The 24,873-nt window shown below is 40.6% G+C and overlaps 2 protein-coding genes and 1 long non-coding RNA gene across 3 annotated transcripts; all 3 read right to left on the bottom strand.

Moving 5' to 3' along the window:
* Positions 1 to 1,664: 1,664 nt before the first annotated feature.
* Positions 1,665 to 4,143, bottom strand: LOC311048183. The gene is made up of 4 exons (XR_014601068.1): positions 4,002 to 4,143; positions 3,166 to 3,263; positions 2,425 to 2,560; positions 1,665 to 1,717 (listed from the first exon to the last, which is right to left on the bottom strand). It is a non-coding gene; the product is annotated as an uncharacterized lncRNA (long non-coding RNA).
* Positions 4,144 to 10,761: 6,618 nt separating this feature from the next.
* LOC311048629 (tripartite motif-containing protein 16-like) lies at positions 10,762 to 12,164 on the bottom strand (the record flags this gene model as incomplete). The annotated part of the gene is made up of 3 exons (XM_084061893.1): positions 10,762 to 10,990; positions 11,159 to 12,024; positions 12,120 to 12,164. The coding sequence occupies 3 exons, from the start codon at positions 12,162 to 12,164 to the stop codon at positions 10,762 to 10,764; spliced, it is 1,140 nt and encodes a 379-aa protein (XP_083918019.1).
* Positions 12,165 to 14,963: 2,799 nt separating this feature from the next.
* On the bottom strand, positions 14,964 to 24,802 carry LOC311048628 (uncharacterized protein). The gene is made up of 5 exons (XM_084061892.1): positions 24,523 to 24,802; positions 22,394 to 23,792; positions 21,356 to 21,368; positions 17,264 to 17,555; positions 14,964 to 16,730 (listed from the first exon to the last, which is right to left on the bottom strand). Exons 1-5 carry the CDS (start codon positions 24,770 to 24,772, stop codon positions 15,304 to 15,306), a joined length of 3,381 nt encoding a protein of 1,126 aa, XP_083918018.1. The 5' UTR covers positions 24,773 to 24,802; the 3' UTR covers positions 14,964 to 15,303.
* Between the last annotated feature and the right edge of the window lie 71 nt (positions 24,803 to 24,873).

The following is a 24,873-nucleotide window of genomic DNA, read 5'->3' as shown; positions in this document are numbered from 1 at the left end:
CTTGTGATGGTGTCCCAGTTTTTCGTTCGTCCAAATACTCTATTTGGCCTTTACAAACACAACTAATTGAGCTGCCGCCCAAACTGCGGAAACAACATATAATGGTGACAGCCCTTTGGTTTGGACCGAGTAAGCCAAAAATGGAAACTTTCTTAGCTCCATACATTGCTGAATGTACTAAACTGGCTAAAGATGGTTTTGAGTGGACAAATCCCATCACGGATAAAAAACTGATTTCCAAAGTTTTCAACCTTATTTGTACTGCCGAAGCTGTTGCAAGACCGCTTCTCAAAAATACACACAAAAAAAAACACAAGATGCATGCCCTTGAACAACAATATAAATAAAAACAATACATATACATATATAAAATTAAAAAAAACGGGGACCCCATTTACAGTGGCAGCCAAGCTCAGTCTGAATCAGATCTGGGCCACATCCAGATTGGAATCCGATTGGTTTTAATGGTCACGTGATGTTAATACCGTTTGGATTCCAATCTGGATGTGGCCCAGATCTGATTATCTTTTTTTTTTTTTCAGCTAAGGTCTAGACTTCATTACGTATATTTGGAGGTGAAGGGTCAGTCTTCTGTGATGTCCACCGGTCTTCTTGGGACGTTTTGGCTTCCCTACCTTGTCCTCGTAGTTAAGCTTTGCTGTCACCACCTTAAGAACTTTCTTTTTGGGAACGTCGCATTTCTCCATCACGTAGGCTGTATGAGGGAGAGAAAACAGATTAATGATTAAAATTGAATTCTGGGTAACAGACTAGAGCAATGCTGAACCATCATCGCCCAGTACTGTCATTCAATGACCAATGGGAGAGATAACAACCGCTGGAACACACCCACCTTTGTCAGGTTAGGATTGTTTGGGCTCCGAGGGTATGATCCATAAGACATAGATATTAGGGCTGTCCCGATGACACAATTTTAACCGTGGTGTGATTAAGTGTCTCAGAAGTATGGTATGCGACAAAAATTGCAATGGCCCACCCCACCCTTTTTTAACCTCATCCTTTTTGTGGGGAAGGCAAATGTGTTTAAAGCGTTGTAAGCTTGTACAAGCGCTGTAAGCTTGCCAAGCGGCTATTTTCAGCAAAAAGCTTTCCCCACAATAATATAAGACAGAACATACACTAGTATAGAGCTCTGAGGGACTTCGCTCAACCATATGGAGTTCAGGTGGTTAACAGCAATTTTACACTTGAATTACTATATATAAATAACCTACAATGAATAAGCTTTACAGTGTTGCTTTTTAAATAGCACAGCAGAGATGAGTTTTTACTGTATTTTAATGTTCACTTAGTCTTCATTGCTGTGTATGCTTTTGTAATGCTTTGTGACCATTTAGTGTGAGCCGTGGTTTGTGTGGTATATCTCCCCATTGCGGTTTGAAACAGAAATATTGCGGTATGCGATTAATGCGACAGCCCCAATAGATATGCCTCTAATGTAGAGTCATTATGATCCCAAAGATTTTTAAAAACATCCTACTGTGTGCTCTCGCCCTGTGTCTCTATATCCTTCCGGGTGGGAGGGACATCACGACAGACCCTTGTCTGTCGACCTAAAGTTGTCTCAAATGTTAACATTTCAGGTCATGAAGCAAGAAACAATAATTTAAAATCTCACCAACAACAGCTTGAAGCTTCCGCGGGTCAAGCATGGGCTTCGGGGTGGCAACGTCTTTCTGGATGTTGCACTTCTTTCCTGTAATTAGGGGTGGGCAATATGGACAAACATTGTATCACCATTTTCAGCTAATTATCAGGATAACCATAATTATCACAATCACTTTTGCTATTATTTTAGGATGATCATCATTATGATTGGCATACAATGATTAATTGTATTATGATTACTAATTATACACACAGGCCGACTCAGTATAGGAATGAGATATATGCTGCTAATAGATAATTTCCACTAAAGTGTATTAATTACATAGTCCCCATCCAGAATTGAAGTCAAATTATTGTTTTAGACATGTGACAAATACAAGAACATATTATTGAACTCAATTCTCTGTGGCATGAATAATCAATAGAAAAGGTCATTTTGTGGGCTCCCGCTGGCCTACTGCGCATATCACAAATGTCTCTGATGTCGCCGGTTCGACTCCCGATCCGGGCGACCTTTGTCTCTCTCTCTACCAGTTTCCTGTCAGTATGCTGTCGTATCAATAAAGGCATTAAACCAATCCCGCGCTCCCCCAGAGTTAGTGTCGAAGAGTCCTTGAGCAAGACTCTGAACCCCTGGTTGCTCCCAGTGAGCAGGTTGGTGCCTTGCATGGTTTCCTCCGCCATTGGTGTATGGATGCGTGTGTGAATGGGTAAATGTAATGCAATATTTGTAAAGCGCCTTGGATTAAAGGCGCTATATAAATGAACCATTGAGACCATTGAGCACACCCCTACCTGTGATGCTGCATTGTGCTAGTTCAGTTCTGCTGAACAGGAGGGTCAGGAGACCGTTTGTTAAGGCTGAGTGCTTGGAGTGGTCGATGTACCGGAGGGAGTGCTCTGGCACAAGAACCCCTCCTCCAATGTCAGTCTGAAAAAGAAACAGAACAGTGTACAGAATAACTTCAGAAACAGAAATCATTGAATATTACTAGTAGTAGTAAGCTATTTACCACGAGAGAGAGTGGGTTATGCGAGTGCAAAACAACCCAGAAACAGTGGCTTTATCAGACCATAACACACGACCCTCGAGTGGTAAATTGCTTTTCTACCACTTCGACCATATAAATGAAAGAAAACATGCAAGGCTATTGAGTTACAATCCTTAATTGTTTCAGAATACACTCAGCATGGTAGGGTAGGCTTGCCCATGTGACTGCTATAAGCCAATCAGAATGTCTCCTTGCAACACAAAAGTGGGCGGGGAAAAAAACAGAGGGTTGTTAGCCCACAACTTTTTTTTTAAGTCAATCAGAATCCAGTATCCAATCATGTGACCAAAAAAAGTGGTAGAAGTTATAGTAGTTATCGACAACACTGACAAATGTCTAAGGTTAGAGCTGGATAGCTGAGAAGTGGCACGTGACAAAAACAGTCAAATTAATACTGGCTTTAGACCACGTAGATTAGGACATTTTCTATCAAATTGGGGGCTCTTGAAATAAATAAGTAAATATAATATTGGGTAACAACTACCTCTTTTTGTGCAGCTTGATTTTGACAGGGCCTCAGGGTGACCCCTGTGTCTAAAGCCCCCGAGAGAGCTTCAACTCGGCTCAGAAGTTCTGGGAGATCTGTAAAGATGTACAAAAACAAATCATGTAATTTAAATCAGAATCATTTCTGAATATTTGGAATTCAACAATATATATCACTTCTGTAAGTTTAACCTTAGATCCTAAATGCTCAGTAAAATACCTGATGACATCTACACCAGATCACGAGATCTACAAGCTCACAACGCGTCACATTGTGAGCTTGTAAATTGGCTTTTTTGGGGAATGTTCCCCCAGAATAGGGATGCTAAGGTTCAAGTGGTTGAACGTCAAGTATACATTTATTTGCAGTCAGTACTGATGCAAACTGATGGACATTTCATGCTGTGGAAAGATGGGGATATTTACGTAGTGTAAAATGATACAAGATCCTAAAAATGTAACAGTGTAATTCAGGGGTACCGTGAATGAAAGGTTATGGTAAACTAATGGACCCTTATATACCTTTTAACTCTTAAGATGCTAAAATGATACGTTTCATTTTACGCTCTCAAGAGTTGAACTATTGTTGAAAATCTGCATTGCTAAAATAACTTGAACTTACTGTCAAAGAGCAGCATACTGCTTCTCAGCTGAGAGTTCTCTTTAAATTCATAAATTAGTCATAATCCCGTTATCAAGACAATTTAAATAACTAAACAATGTGTAGAGTTGGGTCATTGACTTCAAAAACATCAGCCTACGCACTTATTATCAATACAGTAATAGTAGGCTAAAAAGCCTACACAAACAGTATTTCTGTGTGTCAACACTCACCTAAAATGTCCGCCGCTTCTTCTTCATCCTTTTATCTTCTCTGAAGCCGGTTTATAATTCTTTTTGATGAATCCAAAGCAACGCAATTTATCTAACTTTCTATTGAAGTGCTGCAGGCTCGAGACAACATTCATTCTCCCCGCGCAGTCGCGAGCATGCTGAGACATTGTTGCCAGATTTTGTGAGAGAAATAAGCAGCCAGGTCTGTGAAAACAATTAAGCCCAAAAGAAGCGACATTTGCAGATTTGAAAATAGCCAATCTACAAGCTCACAGTGCGTCGCATTTGCAATGCATTTTGTGAGCTTGTAGATCTGCTATTTCTACTATCAAAAAGAAGTGAAATCTTTCACTAATATTTACAAGCAATTGAAGCAACTTTACAGAAAAACAAGCCCAAAGTCGCTTATAATAAGCAGATATGGCAACACTGCTCAGGGCCCATAATGCACTTCTCTGTAAAAAAAAAAAAAAGAATAGATGTACAAGCTCACAACGCATCGAATTGCGACAAGATGTAGATCTGTAGATCTGTTCATTTTGGTAACCATAGCAATAAAAAGTGTTATTTAGAATCAAACTAGCATATTATTTGCCAATTGCGATAAAATAAATATATTATCTATGTCACATCACAAGAAAAGGACAAGAAATGTAAAATAAAATAAAATAAAATAAAATAAAATAAAATAAAATAAAATAAAATAAAATAAAATAAAATAAAATAAAATAAAATAAAATAAAATAAAATATACTGTATAGGCCTACTGTATACTGTATATACTGGGGGGGGGGGGGTATTGTAACAGAAGAAAAACTTCACAGTCTAATGGCAGGTATGATGTATGATTCTTAGATTTTGTATTTATTTATTTTTTTATTGATGAAGATTTTCGATTTTTGGGTGGGAAATGTTTTGAAATAATATAGTAATATATTTTTGTAAGAAACAAACAAAGGGATCTTTCCTTGTGATGTGTCCATGACCCACAAATGGGCCCCGACCCACTGTTTGGGAAACAGTGATCTAACCCTGTGGTTCTCAACCCTTTCAGGCCGCGACGTCCCAAAATAATCATATTTGAGCTGGGGACCCCCCACCCTGATAAGCACTTGGAATGTAGGAGTTGATGCATTTACGTTTAGTTTGACTCTATTGTGAAAATAGCAGATCTTCAAGCTCACAACGCCTCGCAAGGAAGGTGTTGTGAGCTTGTAGATGCTATTTTCAAAATGTTTTCTTATATTATTATTATTGTTAGACAATTTGGCCAATGTTTGACCATTTTTATATTATAGTTTGTTACTTTTGATGGAGTAATGGTGTTTTGTTTTTTTAGGTATTAAAAAGGTCTTAAAGGTCCTTAAATTGTCACTTCACTGTCATCTGGGGACCACCCCCAAATCATGTGGGGACCCCCCTGGGAGTCCCGATCCACATGTTGAGAACCACTGATCTAACCAAACCTGACCAGCTGCTGAGCTGGTCTTTGCTGGTCTGTCCAGTGTCCAGCCATCTGACCAGCTAAGTCTAGCTGGTAAGCTGGTCTTTGCTGGGCAGTCCACCCATGCATTTGACCAGCAAAGACCAGATCAAGTAGAGTAAGAACTCTACTTGATCAATTACATGGCTTCGCAGTAAAGCAGTAATGTTTTAATAGCTTTTTCACTACTCGACTTCTGTAGAGGATTGTCGTGTTTTTACTATATCTTCACTACACAATCAAGTAGTAAAAACTCTACATAATCACTATTTGAATGCCCTTGTAGTAAAGCAGTAATGTTTAACAGCTTTTTCACTACTCAGCTTCTGTAGAGTATTATATAGTGTTTTTACTACACATTCACTACACAACCTAGTAGTAAAAACTCTACATAATCACTATTTGAATGCCCTTGTAGTAAAGCAGTAATGTTTTAACAGCTTTTTCACTACTCGGCTACTGTAGTGGATTCTGTAGTGTTGTTACTACACATGCACTACACTAGCAGGTAGTAAAAACTCTACTTGATCACTTTTTCAAATATTTGTAGTGATTCTGTATAGTAGTTACTGCATATTCACTACACAAGCCAGTAGTAAAATCTCTACACAATCTCTATTTAAATGCCCTTGTAGTAAAGCAGTAATGTTCTAACAGCTTTCTCACTACTCGGCTTGATTACTACTGGGAACACCACTGTTTCACTAAGAAACTCTACTGATGTATTGTGAATAGTGAATAAATTACAGATTTACTACACAATTGCTACAGGTGACTATACAGCCACTACTACACAAGTAGCTTTTGTGTAGTAATTCAGTAGCAGTTTTTCATGAGGGTTAGCTCCTTCGGTGGCCCGTCGCGGGGCTCCACCTCGCCTGAGACTGCGCGCCTCCGTCATGGTCCGAAACCGAAACAACCAAAACCAAAACCGAAACTAAAGTATTTAAGTCATCTCCGTCGGTAGGTCAGTAGCTCCTGATTACGCCCACTGAATGGTCTGATAAATCGCGGGGTAGACGGTAGGTCGCCTACTTCGCCCATTCAATGGTCTGATAGAACGTGATAATCTCCCATTCTATGTGTAACAGAGTGTCAAGCAAGGAATTTAATATAAGTGTATGACTACGCCACCCTGGTGATGGTTAACCAGGGAAAATGAGACCTTTAAATCGGGCTCCCCACAATGCAAGGTTCGTTAATGAGGCTTGAGACAAGAGCTTTGGTTTCCCCCCAAACATAAAGGAGATTTTATTTACTTTTAGCACAGAACATGGCAACAAAATATTCATTAATGCTTAAAATATCAAATGCAGTGCTATAAAATCAAGCATAAAATACGCAGTCACGATATACCACTATATATGATGTTAAAATCCCAAGTAATCACAACAATATTACTGACAACAAAGATAAACGAGCTACATCCGGTGCCAAAGGGCAGGTGGGCAATGGTCGACCAACACAAGGAGCTAAAAGCTAGGGAGCTAGGCTAAACAGGTTAAAGAACCGACCAAAACAAGAAATGAAAAACACACAGCAACTAAATCACACTACAAGCAAGAAAAGAGAGCGACACCGTGTAGAAAGGGTGCTCGCATTCACATCAAACCTGGGGATGGTCGTGGACTATCGTGCACCTAGTGACCCCCTGTAGCTGGTCGGCTTTACCCCCCGGCTCCCGTTTGGCTCCAGATGGTAGCAGCGCTCGGCAATGTTTAGGGGAAAACAGACAAAAACATATATTACTATAACAGAAGACAGAAAAAAATAGCTTAATGAACAAATAAAAACAAACGATAAAACTCAGATTAAACTAAACAAAACAAAACAGCAGTGGTGATAACTAAAGTGGAAACAACAACAACAGTTAGTACACTATACAAACATCAGATAAATAAATAAACATAAAGTTTGTTTAAAGTTATTGTATACCTTAGATTGTCATTGTTCTTTCCCGTTATCCCCTCAGCACATGTACTTGTCACATCGGGACTAGAGTACCATCACTTCAACCTGGGCAGCAACAAAACAAATGATTAAACACGGCCTCTGAACATTAGTTTAAAGATCAAAAACACACATGCTGCGTGTTACTCACCGAGGCAAGGAAAACAAACAAATAAGACCCCGGTCGCAAGACCTGCAGCCCTCAACCACCAAGCAGACTGGTGTTTGGTGGACTGCAGGGCCTTTAAATACTCAACCTGATTGGCAATGAGGAAGTGCCAATGCAGTAGTCCTACGGTGGCCCCTGAGGCTCAAGGCTGACTGGCTACATATGCATTGATAGCATCCGAATCAGGTGGTTCTTTCCCTGAAAGTCCCCTGAAAATGCATTTTTTCCCTCCCTTTTCTGCCCTTAAAATGCACTGTTTTGCCCCTGAAAAGAAGTTGTCACTACACACCCCCGTTTTTCCCTTCAACAGACATCCATATACATGAGAACAAAAGAATGTGTGTTGAAGGAGGTGTCAGACTCATTATGAGGCGAAAGGTGATTTGACCAGTTGCTCAAATGAATTAGCATCATAAAAGCAGTGATCATCAAAATAATTCATAATTTGAAATGCCCTTCTTTGTCCCTCTTATTGCCCTGGGAATCCCCTGAAAATGTACTGTCTTGGCGATGGCAGGACATGTGAAGTTTTGAAGTGTAGAACAAATATAAGGGGGAAGCATTCCTGATATGGCTTTAAAAATAAATAGATACCAGTGCTTATCACGCCTCTCAGTTAAAGAGGATAAGCCTGCATTCCCGTATAGTGTACAGTGATGGGTACCATAGGTGTCACCAGAGACCCATCTTAGGGCAGAATGGTACACAGTGTCAAGGCGCTTTAAAATTGATGGAGCAGCAATTCTATAAATAATGTCTCCATAGTCTAAAACCGAGAGAAAAGTGGCTTCAATAATTGTTTTCCTACTGGATGCAGGAAAGCATGATTTATTTCTATAGAGAAACCCAATTTTTTGTCCCAATTGATTGATCAACTACTACTTTATTAGACAGACATTTCTAATAAAGGTGGTAAGACATTAAGGCTAAAAGGATAACACAAAATAAGTCCTGGGGACTTGTTTCCATTGTGGTCCTATATTTGTACTCCATAGGGCAGGCAAGGCTGACATCACTCAGCGGCTGCGGCTAGCCCCGCCCCCGGTCGGTGGGGTCAACATCTCCCTTCACTCGGAGGTTCACTAGTAGCCTGCTAGTTGGTACTCTTTCAGCAGTGTTTCGCCAAATGGGAATGAATTGTTGTATGAAAACTGTTCCACGGCTTCTCACCATCGACGAGTTGAGAATAAAGGGTCTAAAATGGACAACAGACTAACTTTTCACCGCATTCCAATGGAAGCCAGCCAGGTCTCCCGACGTAACAAAGAGACGATGCATACCGTGCTTGTCTGACAGCCCAGATTATTTTCTGAATTATTTTCAAATTATTATACATTTTATACATTTGAAAGTTTGTTTTTGCAGTTGGCTTTTAACATTGTTGATGTAATTATTTGGATGTGCCACTGTACAAGCTATATAGTAGTGTACCCTGTTGGATGGGTCTGTAGACTGGTAGTGACCCAGCGTCAGCGACAGCAAATGTCGTCGGGAACGAGAGTCAAACCTGCAACACGCTGTCAGGTTGGTATTGCAGCCTAGGGTGCCTGGACCACCAGATCCTAAAGAGACATTTGGTGTCTCCCAATACAAACATATATCATGAATGAATCATTTTAAACCCCTTCTTTCTTTCTTTTTTAGTTGTAGCCGATTCTACAAATGTCTTCTAAATCCCAACAGTATTCTGAAAAACGTATGTTTCTATATCAGTGGTGCTCAAACCTTTTCATGTCAAGGACCCCCAAAATGATATGTATTTGGGGCCGCCGACCCCCATCTCAAAATATGTTGTTCCAGGGACCCCCCAGAAGCAAAGACTTTTAAAAATGTTCGCTTTAAAAGAATATATATATATTCAAAGATTTGCACACATTTTCACGATAAAATAAAAAATAGCAGATCTACAAGCTCATAGCACGGCACTCAGTGCCGCGCTATGAGCTTGTATATCTGCTATTTTTGAATAGACCAAAGTGTAAAATGATGGTTATAGTTAAAATCTAAAATGACACAGATGCGTCCCCGGTCTTAAAGGGTTAAAGCTCACTACAAGCTCACAACACATGAGCGTGTAGATAGGCTTTTTACATTGTTTTTGAAAAATACGTTTTTGTTGTTGTAGAAGAACCCAAAAATATCATATCTTGTGACCCATAACAATGGGTGTCAAAGCAGCTATGTAGACTAGTAAATAAAACGTTATCTATCTTAACCTTTAGGCGGTTACATTCATTTAACTAGATTAAAAGTTGCTGTGTCAACCTTTCTACACAGACTGTTAGAACAGAAGAACAAAGCAGAGATCAGAGATGTTTGGTTTGTTCATCTTTAATGTCACTTTATTCACAAAGACTATTTCTACTGTGTCTTAGAGCAGTGCTGCTCAAACTGTGGGCCCCCCAGGGGGGTCCCCACATGATTATCTTAATGTACAACATTGTTTTCTCACTCAACAGTAAACAGACCAACATACAGTATAAGTGTATAAAGGGTATCTGCACATTTATAAAGAGACCATTTAAGGACTTTTAAGACCTTTTTAATACAGATACAATAAAAATAACACCTTTACAGCGTCAAAAGTAATCAACAAACTATACTATAAAAACATGGTCAAACATTTGCCAAGTTGTCAAATATGACCTAAGAAAGAGGCAAACCTTGAATAACAGATACTGTACATGCACACAACACATGGCATTTGTGATGGGTTGTGAGCATGTAGATCTGCTATTTTCACAATATTTATCTGTGGAACCGAGTCAAACTAAATGTAATGCCTCAACTCCTACAATTTCAAGTGTTTATCAGGGTGGGGGGTCCCCAGTTCAAATGTGATTATTTTGGGGGGTCGTGGCCTGAACATTTTGAGAACCAAGTCAAAAATAACAAAAAAATAATATTTCACCAGGAATATAAAATCCATAAAGTAATGATTACATCATAACAAGACAAATGGTAGAAAGAAGAGGAGAACAAATATAAAATATTAAAATAGATTATTAACCACTTTAAACCACTATTATACTTCATCATACGACGCAAAGCAAAAATAGCTGATCTACAAGCTCACAAGGCAGGCTGAGAGAAAAACTATAAAATAATGAAGAAACGATTCTGGACTCGTGACATGAGAGACAAAACAGAAGTGTGATCTACTTGAGGTCACACAACTCAGCAGTGTTTCCAAGTGATATAGGATACAATCCAACATGGAGGTTGTGTGTGAACGTGGTGTGGACTGTGTGGAGGAGAGTCATGGTGTCAGACACAAAGAAGGACAGAGTACCTGCACTGTGGTCCAGGTACACTCCTACTCTGGAGGACGTACAGCCTGGGATGTCAGTACCAATGCCTCTGTGTCTGAAATAATAACCTTCATTCCTACACAGTAAAGACCATGATTTATCATTATGTCCAAATACACAGTCATCATGAGGGCTTGTTTTGCTGACATCTTTATATGAGACTCCTATAATAACACCGTCTCCACTCCACTCTACCTCCCAGTAACAGCGTCCAGTCAGACCCTCTCTACTCAGAACTTGACACCTTGTAGTAAATCTCTCTGGGTGAACAGGATATGATTGAGGTTTGTCCATCCATGTTACTTTTCTGTTCCCTTTAGACAGAGACAGGCATGTATTAGCTGTGTTTGGATCCAGTGTGATTGGACGTGAATATTGTAAGAAGTCAGCTCTGGTCTTGGGTTCTGCTGGTGTTGACAGTAAAACATCCACTCTGTTCACTGTCTCTGAGACGTTTGTCCCTCCTTCTGTAAGAATGTCCTCTAGTCTGTCTCTCATCTTGGACACGGCCACAGTCACATCTTCAAAGTATCTCAGAGGACGGACATTGCTGCTGACTGGGTGTGTAGATTCACTGATCGTTGAGAGGGAGGAGGTGTAACGCTGTAGAAAATGGATGTGATCCTCTGTGAGCGAGAGCTGCTCCAGCTCAGCATGTCTCCTCCTCAGTTCAGTGATCTCCTGCTCTACACGCCTCCTCAGTTCTTCAGCACGACTCACTTCACGTTCCTGCTGCTCTCTGATCAGCTCCCTCACCTCAGATCGTCTTCTCTCAGTGGAAGAGATGAACTCAGTAAAGATGGCGTCACTGTCCTCCACTGCTCTGTCAGCACAGTGGTTGATGGACTCCACCTCCTGGTGAAGTACCTTCACATCATTCTCTCTCTCCTGGATTCTCTGCTGGATGTTCCGCTGACTCGTATCGAGCTCCTTCTGTCTCTCAGCTGAGATCATATCATGACCTTTGTGTTCGTCTATGGAGCACAGACAGCAGATAAACTGCCGATCGGTACGACAGAAAACCTTCTTCACCTCGTCGTGACGAGAGCAGATGTTCTCCTGAAGCTCGCTGGAGGCTTTGACCAGCTTGTGTTTCTTAAAAGCAGGAGACTGATGGTGAGGTTGGAGGTGAGTGTCACAGTAAGAGACCTGACACTTAAGACAAGTCTTCACAGCTTTCAGTCTCCTCCCAGTGCAGACATCACAGGCCACATCTCCAGGTCCAGCGTAGCAGTGATCAGGAAGAACATCTTGGAGTCCTGTTGATAGATTGATACGTATTTATCAATCTGATAAAAATGTATTTCATTGATATGTGCCTGTACCCTCATATTTGGTAGCCTATAGGAGCCAGCATGTCTCCGCAGCCTGATAACTATTGTTTTTGTTACTGTCTATCTGCCTTAACACCACTCTGTGTCAGTGTCTAACATACAGGGCAAAGGTTTTTCCTTCGTTCTCCTTTAACAGGCCTGAAAATCCACCTTTCAGGAGGCCAAAGGGGGAGGTAAATACTGCCTCTCCTTAGACGACACCCCCCCCCCCCCTTTTACCTACCACCCCCCCCCTCCCCCCCCGCTTTCTTTTAACTCTGTACATATAGTCGTTTATATTTTTGATGATATTCTTTTTTGTGTTATTTTTGGGCGGTGCAACCGCCCCTATATGTGAGGTTTGGACATCGATCCAAATTGCACCCCCCCAACCCTGCGCTGTGATTGGCCACCAGTGTACCCCCCTAACCCTGCACCGTGATTGGCCACCATGACTCTATTCAGGACTGTGATTGGCTAGAAACATATGACACCTGTGCATAGCCCTATAAATATGACTATGCACTTAAAAAAAAACACCTTTATGTTTTTTTTAAGTGAATCACTTCCATCACTGTGATCACACCACCCACTTCACACTGGGTGTGATTTTTTATGCTATGTTGATGAATTGAATATATACAGTAGGACACCAATGGATTTTGTGTTATCCTTTTAAACCATGGGCACTATCTTTGATCTACATCGAGATCCACAGTCAGTCTGAAAGAAAAAATGAGAGAGAGCAGAGCTCACAACACCAGCAAAGAAAGAAAGAAAGAAAGAAAGAAAGAAAGACTCAGAGAGAGAAGAGGCACAGCAGCACAGCTCACAACAAATACATTACACACACTAGGCCTACACAATACATTACACACACTACACATTACATTACACACACTAAACAATACGTAAGTAAAGTCTCACCATAAGTAACATAGTTACTAGTTACATAGTACATATACGTAGGTCTATTCAAACAATATACAGATCCATCTAAAATCATTAGAACATTGTGGAAAAGTCCATTTTCATAATGCATAGTGAAATATTTGAAGAGGAAAAAATGTCTTGATGATTATGGCATACAGGTCATGAAAATCAAAAATCCATATCTCAAAATATTAGAATATTACATAAGATCATAAAAAAGAAAGGATTTATAATACATAAATATCGACCATCTGATTTTTTTGTTTTAATTTATGCACTCAATACTTTGTCTGGGCTACTTTTGAACAAAGTACTTCATCAATAGGGCGTGGCATTGAGGTGATCAGCCTGTGACACTGTTGAGGTGTTATGGAGGAAGCCCAGGTTTGCAAATGGAACCAAATGGACCCGTAACCCTCTGAGTTATGGGGGTCCTTGAAAATAGCAGTTCACTGACTCCTAATGTGTCATTTATAGTGGCATAGTAAATCAGTGTCATACATATTGTGAAGAAAACCTGGAGACTGACGTTCAGTAAATTGGGTCTTATGATCAAAATAAGAACATTATAATGGTGTGTAAAAACTACATGTAAAATGTTCCACACAGACACATTGATGAGCCCTGATTATGTACAGTTATATTAACCACTTCAACCCCAGCATCCATATTCTGCTGCTATTATAGAAGCCTATATGCAGTGGTGGAAAAAGTACTCAGATATTTTACTTAAAGGGATAGTTCACCCCCAAAATGCCTTTTTCCCCCTATTGATTAGTCATCCCATGGAGACTTGAATTCATGGATATTTTTTGACTAATCGATAGGAGTAAAAAGTAATTTATGGGGTGAACTATCCCTTTAAGTAAAAGTAAAATAGGTGTGTCACTTCAAAAGATCATTTATATCTTTTGAAGTGAACAAAAAAAATGTGCTCCGAGGAGCACATTTTCTAGTTTTTTCTTTTTTTCTAGTTAAAGCTCACTACAAGCTCACAACACATGAGCGTGTAGATAGGCTTTTTAGATTGTTTTTGAAAAATATGTTTTTTTTTTGTTGTAGAAGAAGCCAAAAATTTCATATCTTGTAACCCATAACAATGGGTGTCAAAGCAGCTATGTAGACTAGTAAATAAAACGTTACCTATCTTAACCTTTAAGCGGTTACGTTCATTTAACTAGATTAAAAGTTGCTGTGTCAACCTTTCTACACAGACTGTTAGAATAGAAGAACAAAGCAGAGATCAGAGATGTTTGGTTTGTTCATCTTTAATGTCACTTTATTCACAAAGACTATTTATACTGTGTCTTAGAGCAGTGCTGCTCAAACTGTGGGCCGGGACCCCCAGGGGGGTCCCCACATGATCATCTTAATGTACAACATTGTTTTCTCACTCAACAGTAAACAGACCAACATACAGTATAAGTGTATACAGGGTATCTGCACATTTATAAAGAAACCATTTAAGGACTTTTAAGACCTTTTTAATACAGATAAAATACAAATAAGACCATTACAGCGTCTAAAGTAATCAACAAACTATACTATAAAAACATGGTCAAACATTTGCCAAGTTGTCAAATATGACCTAAGAAAGAGGCAAACCTTAAATAACAGATACATGCACACAAAACATGGCATTTGTGATGGGTTGTGAGCTTGTAGATCTACTATTTTCACAATATTTATCTGTGAAACCGAGTCAAGCTAAATGTAATACCTCAACTCTTACAATTTCAAGTGCTTATCAGGGATATTTCAAATGATTATTTTGGGGGGTCCACAGTTCAAATATTATTTTAGGGGGTCTCCAGTTCAAATATGATTATTTTGGGGGGTCGTAGCCTGAACATTTTGAGAACCAAGTCTAAAACATAACAAAAATATAATATTTCAAAAGGAATATAAAATCCATAAAGTAATGATTACATCATAACAAGACAAATGGTAGCAAGAAGGTGTATGAATACAAGAGGAGAACAAAATATTAAAATAGATTATTAACCACTATTATAGTTCATCATATGACACAAAACAAAAATAGCTGATCTACAAGCTCACAAGGCAGGCTGAGAGAAAAACAAAAAAAGAATGAAGAAAAGATTCCGGACTTGTGACATGAGAGACAAAACAGAAGTGTGATCTACTTGAGGTCACACAACTCAACAGAGACTCCAGATGATTGAAACCAAAGTCCAACATGGAGGTTGTGTGTGAACGTGGTGTGGACTGTGTGGAGGAGAGTCATGGTGTCAGACACAAAGAAGGACAGAGTACCTGCACTGTGGTCCAGGTACACTCCTACTCTGGAGGACACACGACCTGGGATGGCAGTATAAATGCCTCTGTGTATGAAATGATAATCTTGTTTCCTACACATTAAAGACCATGATGTATCTTTGTGTCCAAATAAACATTCATTAACAGACCCTGTTCTGCTGATATCTTTATATGAGACTGCTATAATAACATTGCCTCCACTCCACTCTACCTCCCAGTAACAGCGTCCAGTCAGACCCTCTCTACTCAGAACCTGACACACTGAAGTGAATCTCTCTGGGTGAACAGGATATGATTGTGGTTCGTTCATCCATGTTACTTTTCTGTTCCCTTTAGATAGAGACAGGTATTCATGAGCTGTGTTTGGATCCAGTGTGATTGGACGTGAATATTGTAAGAAGTCAGCTCTGGTCTTGGGTTCTGCTGGTGTTGACAGTAAAACATCCACTCTGTTCACTGTCTCTGAGACGTTTGTCCCTCCTTCTGTAAGAATGTCCTCTAGTCTGTCTCTCATCTTGGACACGGCCACAGTCACATCTTCAAAGTATCTCAGAGGACGGACATTGCTGCTGACTGGGTGTGTAGATTCACTGATCGTTGAGAGGGAGGAGGTGTAACGCTGTAGAAAATGGATGTGATCCTCTATGAGCGAGAGCTGCTCCAGCTCAGCATGTCTCCTCCTCAGTTCAGTGACCTCCTGCTCCACATGCCTCCTCAGTTCTTCAGCACGACTCACTTCACGTTCCTGCTGCTCTTTTATCAGCTCCCTCACCTCAGATCGTCTTCTCTCAGCGGAGGAGATGAACTCAGTAAAGATGGTGTCACTGTCCTCCACTGCTCTGTCAGCACAGTGGTTGATGGACTCCACCTCCTGGTGAAGCACCTTCAGGTCTTTCTCTCTCTCCTGGATTCTCTGCTGGATGTTCTGCTGACTCGTATCGAGCTCCTTCTGTCTCTCAGTACGTTCTGCTGCAGCTGAGATCTTATCGTGACCTTTGTGTTCGTCCATGGAGCACAGAGAGCAGATACACTGTTGATCGGTACGACAGAAAACCTTCTTCACCTCGCCGTGACGAGAGCAGATGCTCTCCTGAAGCTCGCTGGAGGCTTTGACCAGCTTGTGTTTCTTAAAGGCAGGAAACTGATGGTGAGGCTGGAGGTGAGTGTCACAGTAAGAGACCAGACACTGAAGACAAGTCTTCAGAGCTTTCAGTCTCCTCCCAGTGCAGACATCACAGGCCACATCTTCAGGTCCAGCGTAGCAGTGATCAGGAGGAAAATCTTGGAGTCCTGTTGATAGATTGATACATATGTATTTATCGATCTGATAAAAATATATGTCATTGGTATGTGCCTGTACCCTCATATTTGGTAGCCTATAGGAGCCAGCATGTCTCCACAGCCTGATAACTATTGTTTTTGTTACTCTCTATCTGTCTTAACACCACTCTGTGTCAGACTGTGTGTCTAACATATTTTTTCCCGCAACGACTCTGGTTGCCTAGGACTCACAAGGTAGACTGAGAGCTGGGATGGCAATGATGTCGGATGAACCACCGTTTATAACAAAATGTTTCTGTACTCGCTGTTTAAACTTAGAAAATTTCAGAAATTTCCGACACTTGTAAGATATTTTCTCGGGATAAACCCTTTAATATTTTTATAATACGACATTTCATCTCTTTATTGGTTTAGTAAAGTTATATTTATATTTTTGATGATATTGTATTTTTGGTGTTTGCATTTCTGTCTAAAAAAATATTCAATCAATCAATTAAACAGAGTCAGTGAGCTGTATTTACAAGAGAATTTAAAGGTATCACCTGTCTTCTTCAGGCTCTCCACCACCTCAGCCAACATGGTGTTTTTCTTCAGAACAGGTCTAGGGATGAAGGTGTGTCTGCACTGTGGACAGCTGAACCTCCCTCTCTGATCATCCTGGTTCCAGTAACCCTCGATACACCTGCTGCAGTAGTTGTGTCCACAGGGAACAGTCACTGGATCCTTCAGTAGATCCAGACAGATAGAACAGCACAACTGTTCCTGATCCAGTTGAACTCCCTGCTGCGCCATTTTAGTACAACTGACTGTATGACTGTCTGTCTGTCTGACTGACTATCAGACGACGTGTTCAGTTTGGTTTCATTTCCTCAGAAATCACATGACATGGGAGGTTCCTTGTGTGTGTGAGTGTGTGTGTGTGTGTGTGTGTGTGTGTGTGTGTGTGTGTGTGTGTGTGTGTGTGTGTGTGTGTGTGTGTGTGTGTGTGTGTGTGTGTGTGTGTGTGTGTGTGTGTGTGTTGATTCACAGTGATTCACTGGTAGACAATGTTTCCACCCTGTTGAAATAGGAGTCAGTAGTTTTCTTCTATTGTTCTCTCTATAGAATAAAACTTTGATGAACTTTTAAAGACAAAACACACTGAAACTTTCCCTGTTTCTCTTTCTCGACATTATGTATAATAGAAACACAATACAACCAAAAAAGAAAAAGAGGACACACTGATCTGAAAGCACGCACGCACGCACACACACACACACACACACACACACACACACACACACACACACACACACACACACACACACACACACACAGTGTGTGAGGCCCATAATCTAAACAAACCAATGACAGCACACACCAATAAGCTCCGCCCCTCGATAGACCCACACTGTAGCTGTGATCCACAGTCAGTTTGAGAGAAAAGCTGAGAGAGAGCAGAGCTCACAACACCAGCAAAGAAAGAAAGAAAGAAAGAAAGAGAGAAAGACTCGGAGAGAGAAGAGGCACAGCAGCACAACTCACAACAAATACATTACACACACTACACAATACATAAGTAACATATAGTTAATAAAGGCATATCATAAGTAAAGTCTCACCATAATTAACATAGTTACTAGTTACATAGTACATATACGTAGGTCTATTCAAACAATATACAGATCCATCTAAAAACATTAGAACATCGTGGAAAAGTCCATTTTCATAATGCATAAAGTGAAATATTTGAAGAAGAAAAATGTCTTGATGATTATGTCATACAGCTCATGAAAATCAAAAATCCATATCTCAAAATATTAGAATATTACATAAGATCATAAAAAAGTTGTTTTAATTTATGCACTCAATACTTGGTCTGGGCTACTTTTGAACAAAGTACTTCATCAATAGGGCGTGGCATGGAGTTGATCAGCCTGTGACACTGTTGAGGTGTTATGGAGGAAGCCCAGGTTTGCTTTGATAGCAGCCTTAAGCTCATCTGTATGGTTGAGTCTAGTGTCTCACATCTTCCTCTTAATACAACATAGATTCTCTATGGGGTTCAGGTCAGGCCAGTTGGCTGGTCAGTCAAGCTCAGTAATACCATGGTCAGTACACCAGTTACTAGTAGTTGTCTCCACCAGGCCGAAAGGCATGGCCGAGACTATGTTTTGCACCGTGTCCGTCCGCCCGTCTGCCCGTCCGTCCGTCCGTCCTTCCGTCCGTGTGTGTGTGTGTGTGTCCGTGAGTGTGTCCGTGAGTGTGTGTGTGTGTGTGTGTGTGGTTCCGTCTGTGGACAGCTAATCTCCGGCGCCGTTGGCTGGACCGCAGCCAAACTGTACACACACACACTCCCTGGATGTCAGAGCAGAACCTCTGCACTAAAGTTTTCACATGGGCCTGTTATAGAGCCACCAGGAGGCCGTTTTTTGGCAAAACACATTTTGTGACAGATTTTGTCCAAACATCACACAAATCGGTACACAGTATCTCTATAGTCATTAAACCAAACGCGTCTTTTAGTTTTTCCATCCTGATTGGCTAAGATTGGCTTCCAAAGTTTGCAGGACTGCTCCGTTTTGAACAAAATGCCTCAAATCATGAACACAGTGTGCGATTTCCGTGAAATTCTACACGCTCATTCCCACTAGGCTGAGGAAGAAAAGCCACTTGAAAATTTGAAAATCAGCCTCATGGTGGCGCTATAACAGGCCGATTTGTATTTTTACCTATAACTGCACCGATCTCTGCAAAACTTTGTATGCACACTCCCTAGAGGCCAAGGAAAAACCTTTGCACATCTGCCTTTTAAAGCGCCACCAGTAGACCGACTAATGTAAAAGAATATATATATATAATTACTCCTTCAGATTTTCACGCAAGTTGGTACACATGATCCGTCATATGATCAAGATTTTTTTTCGATTTTTCATATTCCATCCTGATTGGCTAAGATTGACTAACATCTAATAATCCTTGCATGGCATTAAATCACCAAACACACATTTGTATTAAACATGCCTTCATACAGACGTTAAAATAGAGCTCTCTCTCTCTCTCTCTCTCTCTCTCTCTCTCTCTCTCTCTCTCTCTCTCTCTCTCTCTCTCTCTCTCTCTCTCTCTCTCTCTCTCTCTCTCTCTCTCTCTCTCTCTCTCTCTCTCTCTCTCTCTCTCTCTCTCTCTCTCTCTCTCTCTCTCTCTCTCTCTCTCTCTCTCTCTCTCTCTCCTAGTAATTACAGACATGTCAGGTCAGCAGTAATCTCTCAAGAACGAACAGCAGAGGTCGCTGTTTCTCCTTTTCAGTTGTCTCTGGGCTCCGAGATTGGGTCAGCAGAAAAACATTCTGGGATCCCATTCAGTAAAAAAGAATACAAAATAAAACGAAAGCTAGCAGAATCTGTGTTGAGATATTAGCAGAAAAACAACAACACAACACACAGCACAGCACAGCACAGCACAACACAACACAACACAACACAACACAACACCAGGCATAGATTAAACTGCATTTTTCTCACTGGTGCATCAAACAGAAACCACCACCAGAGGGCGACGTAACTCCTTTAGAATGTATGTTGAATCCACTGGGCAGCATAGAGGTACACATGTCTCCTTTCCTAATCTTCTTACACGGACCCTTTGCCAAATGAACCTTCTATAGGCTCTATGCACAGCAGCCATGTTGTAAACAAATTGGGCCTCTTCCTTCACAGGTCTTACCAATGATACTAATGAAGGCTCTGTTCCATTCTGGTCAAACAGAGTCAGGGTGTTCACTGGAAACACTCTGCTACACCAGTGGGTCTCAAAGTGTGGTCCAGGGACCCTCATGGTTCCTTGTGGGGGTGTTCTAAATGGACCCTTACGGGTGTGTAACTCTCAGAGTTATGGGGGTCCTTGAAAATAGCAGTTGACTGACTCCTAATGTGTCATTTATAGTGTCATAGTAAATCAGTGTCATACATATTGTGAAGAAAACCTGGAGACTGACATTCAGTAAATTGGGTCTTATGATCAAAAAAAGAACATTATAATGGTGTGTAAAAACTACATGTAAAATGTTCCACACGGACACATTGATGAGCCCTGATTATGTACAGTTATATTAACCACTTCAACCCCAGCATCCATATTATGCGTGTATTATAGTAGCCTATATGCAGTGGTGGAAAAAGTACTCAGATATTTTACTTAAAGGGATAGTTCACCCCCAAAATGCCTTTTTTTCCCCTATTGATTAGTCATCCCATGGAGACTTGAATTCATGGATATTTTTGACTAATCGATAGGAGTAATAAAAAGTAATTTATGGGGTGAACTATCCCTTTAAGTAAAAGTAAAATAAGTGTCACTTCAAAAGATCATTTATATCTTTTGAAGTGAACAAAAAAATGTGCTCCGAGGAGCACATTTTCTAGTTTTTTCTAGTTAAAGCTCACTACAAGCTCACAACACATGAGCGTGTAGATAGGCTTTTTAGATTGTTTTAGAAAAATATGTTTTTTTTTGTTGTAGAAGCCAAAAATGTCATATCTTATGACCCATAACAATGGGTGTCAAAGCAGCTATGTAGACTAGTAAATAAAACGTTATCTATCTTAACCTTTAAGTGGTAACGTTCATTTAACTAGATCAAAAGTTGCTGTGTCAACCTTTCTACACAGACTGTTAGAATAGAAGAACAAAGCAGAGATCAGAGATGTTTGGTTTGTTCATCTTTAATGTCACTTTATTCACAAAGACTCTTTATACTGTGTCTTAGAGCAGTGCTGCTCAAACTGTGGGCCGGGATCCCCAGGGGGGTCCCCACATGATTATCTTAATGTACAACATTGTTTTCTCACTCAACAGTAAACAGACCAACATACAGTATAAGTGTATACAGGGTATCTGCACATTTATGAAGAGACCATTTAAGGACTTTTAAGACCTTTTTAATACAGATAAAATAAAAATAAGACCATTACAGAGTCAAAAGTAATCAACAAACTATACTATAAAAACATGGTCAAACATTTGCCAAGTTGTCAAATATGACCTAAGAAAGAGGCAAACCTTAAATAACAGATACATGCACACAACACATCACATTTGTGAAGGGTTGTGAGCTTGTAGATCTGCTATTTTCACAATATTTATCTGTGAAACCGAGTCAAACTAAATGTAATAACTCAACTCCTACTGTTACAGAGGTGTCCTCTATACCGGCATCTCCTAAGCATCCATACTTGGATGATAAACGAAATGCCGTTTTTTCTGTAACACCTACAATTTCAAGTGTTTATCAGGGTGGAGGGTCCCCAGTTCAAATATGATTATTTTGGGGGGTCCACAGTTCAAATATTATTTTGGGGGGTCCCCAGTTCAAATCTGATTATTTTGGGGGGTCGTGGCCTGAACATTTTGAGAACCAAGTCTAAAAAATAACAAAAATATAATATTTCACCAGGAATATAAAATCCATAAAGTAATGATTACATCATAAAAAGACAAATGGTAGCAAGAAGGTGTATGAATACAAGAGGAGAACAAAATATTAAAATAGATTATTAACCACTTTAAACCCCTACTATACTTCATCATACGCCGCAAAGCAAAAATAGCTGATCTACAAGCTCACAAGGCAGGCTGAGGGAAAAACAACGATTCTGGACTCGTGACATGAGAGACAAAACAGAAGTGTGATCTACTTGAGGTCACACAACTCAGCAGAGGCTCCAATTGATAGAGGAAAAAATCCAACATGGAGGTTGTGTGTGAACGTGGTGTGGACTGTGTGGAGGAGAGTCATGGTGTCAGACACAAAAGACACAAAGGACAGAGTACCTGCACTGTGGTCCAGGTACACTCCTACTCTGGAGGACACAGGACCTGGGATGTCAGTGTCAATGCCTCTGTGTCTGAAAACATAATCTTGTTTCCTACACAGTAAAGACCATGATTTATCATTGAATCCAAATATAGATTCATTAAAAGACCCTGTTCTGCTGATATCTTTATATGAGACTGCTATAATAACATTGCCTCCACTCCACTCGACCTCCCAGTAACAGCGTCCAGTCAGACCCTCTCTACTCAGAACTTGACACCCTGCAGTGAATCTCTCTGGGTGAACAGGATATGATTGGGGTTTGTTCATCCATGTTACTTTTCTGTTCCCTTTAGACAGAGACAGGGATTGATGAGCTGTGTTTGGATCCAGTGTTATTGGATGTGAATATTGTAAGAAGTCAGCTCTGGTCTTGTGTTCTGCTGGTGTCTCTGAGACATGTGTCCCTAGTTCTTTAAGAATGTCCTCTAGTTTGTCTCTCATCTTGGACACGGCCACAGTCACATCTTCAAAGTATCTCAGAGGACGGACATTGCTGCTGACTGGGTGTGTAGATTCACTGATCGTTGAGAGGGAGGAGGTGTAACGCTGTAGAAAATGGATGTGATCCTCTGTGAGCGAGAGCTGCTCCAGCTCAGCATGTCTCCAACTCAGTTCAGTGACCTCCTGCTCCACACGCCTCCTCAGTTCTTCAGCACAACTGACTTCACGTTCCTGCTGCTCTCTGATCAGCTCCCTCACCTCAGATCGTCTTCTCTCAGTGGAAGAGATGAACTCAGTAAAGACGGTGTCACTGTCCTCCACTGCTCTGTCAGCACAGTGGTTGATGGACTCCACCTCCTGGTGAAGCACCTTCAGGTCTTTCTCTCTCTCCTGGATTCTCTGCTGGATGTTCCGCTGACTCGTATCGAGCTCCTTCTGTCTCTCAGTACGTTCTGCTGCAGCTGAGATCGTATCGTGACCTTTGTGTTCTTCCACAGAGCACAGAGAACAGATACACTGTCGATCGGTACGACAGAAAAGCTTCTTCACCTCGTTGTGACGAGAGCAGATGTTCTCCTGAAGCTCGCTGGAGGCTTTGACCAGCTTGTGTTTCTTAAAGGCAGGAGACTGATGGTGAGGCTGGAGGTGAGTGTCACAGTAAGAGACCAGACACTGAAGACAAGTCTTCACAGCTTTCAGTCTCCTCCCAGTGCAGACATCACAGGCCACATCTCCAGGTCCAGCGTAGCAGTGATCAGGAGGAACAGCTTGGAGTCCTGGTGATAGATTGATACATATGTATTTATCAATCTTATAAAAATGTATTTCATTTTTATGTGCCTGTACCGTCATATTTGGTAGCCTATAGGAGTCAGCATGTCTGCGCAGCCTGATAACTATTGTTTTTGTTACTGTCTATCTGCCTTAACACCACTCTGTGTCAGACTGTGTGTCTAAAATATGTTTTCCCCTCAAGATAGCCTGCTACACGGTCTTGTTGTTATAAATATTGTGCATAAATGAGGTCGCAACGACTCTGGTTGCCTAGGAGCCACAAGGTAGGCTGACAGCTGGGATGGTAATGACGTCATTAGAAGGATGAACCACCGTTTATCACAAAATGTGTTTATATTTCTGTACTCGCTGTTTAAACTTCAGAAAACTATCTGGAATCTATCATTAATCATTTCCGACGCTTGTAAGATATTTACTCAGGATAAACTTTAATAATTTTGTTATAAGACGTTTCATCTCTTTATTAGTTGGGTAAACTTTTGTTTTACTCTGTTCATATAATCGTTTATATTTTTGGTGATATTGTATTTTGGTGTTTTTTTTTTTGCTATGTTGATGAATTGAATATATAGGACCTCAATGGATTATCCTTTTAGACGAAGTGTATGACTGTACTCGCTCGTGCTGTTTACATTTCTGTCGGATAAAATATTCAATCAATCAATTAAACAGACAGTGAGCTGTATTTAGAAGAGAATTTAAAGGTATCACCTGTCTTCTTCAGGCTCTCCACCACCTCAGCCAACATGGTGCTTTTCTTCAGAACAGGTCTTGGGATGAAGGTGTGTCTGCACTGTGGACAGCTGAACCTCCCTCTCTGATCATCCTGGTTCCAGTAACCCTCGATACACCCGCTGCAGTAGCTGTGTCCACAGGGAACAGTCACTGGATCCTTCAGTAGATCCAGACAGATAGAACAGCAGAACTGTTCCTGATCCAGTTGAACTCCCTGCTGCGCCATTTTAGTACAACTGACTGACTGTCTGTCTGTCTGTCTGACTGACTGACTGACTGACTGACTAACAGATTGAGTTTAGTTTGGTTTAATTTCCTAAGAGATCA

This window comes from Gymnoscopelus microlampas, assembly GCF_963454915.1.
Source record: "Gymnoscopelus microlampas genome assembly, chromosome: 7".
Taxonomy (NCBI): domain Eukaryota; kingdom Metazoa; phylum Chordata; class Actinopteri; order Myctophiformes; family Myctophidae; genus Gymnoscopelus; species Gymnoscopelus microlampas.
Note: the sequence above shows the minus strand (reverse complement) of the source record. Positions and strands in the feature narration are given on the sequence as shown.

Bases quoted from the DNA above. Each gene is read 5' to 3' on its own strand.
- LOC311048628 (XM_084061892.1), bottom strand. From the start codon at position 24,772: ATGGCGCAGCAGGGAGTTCAACTGGATCAGGAACAGTTCTGCTGTTCT. The intron at 23,793-24,522 runs GTGATACCTTTA...ATCTATCACCAG, and splicing joins GGAGAGCCTGAAGAAGACAG to GACTCCAAGCTGTTCCTCCT. The intron at 16,731-17,263 runs GTGATACCTTTA...ATCTATCAACAG, and splicing joins GGAGAGCCTGAAGAAGACAG to GACTCCAAGATTTTCCTCCT.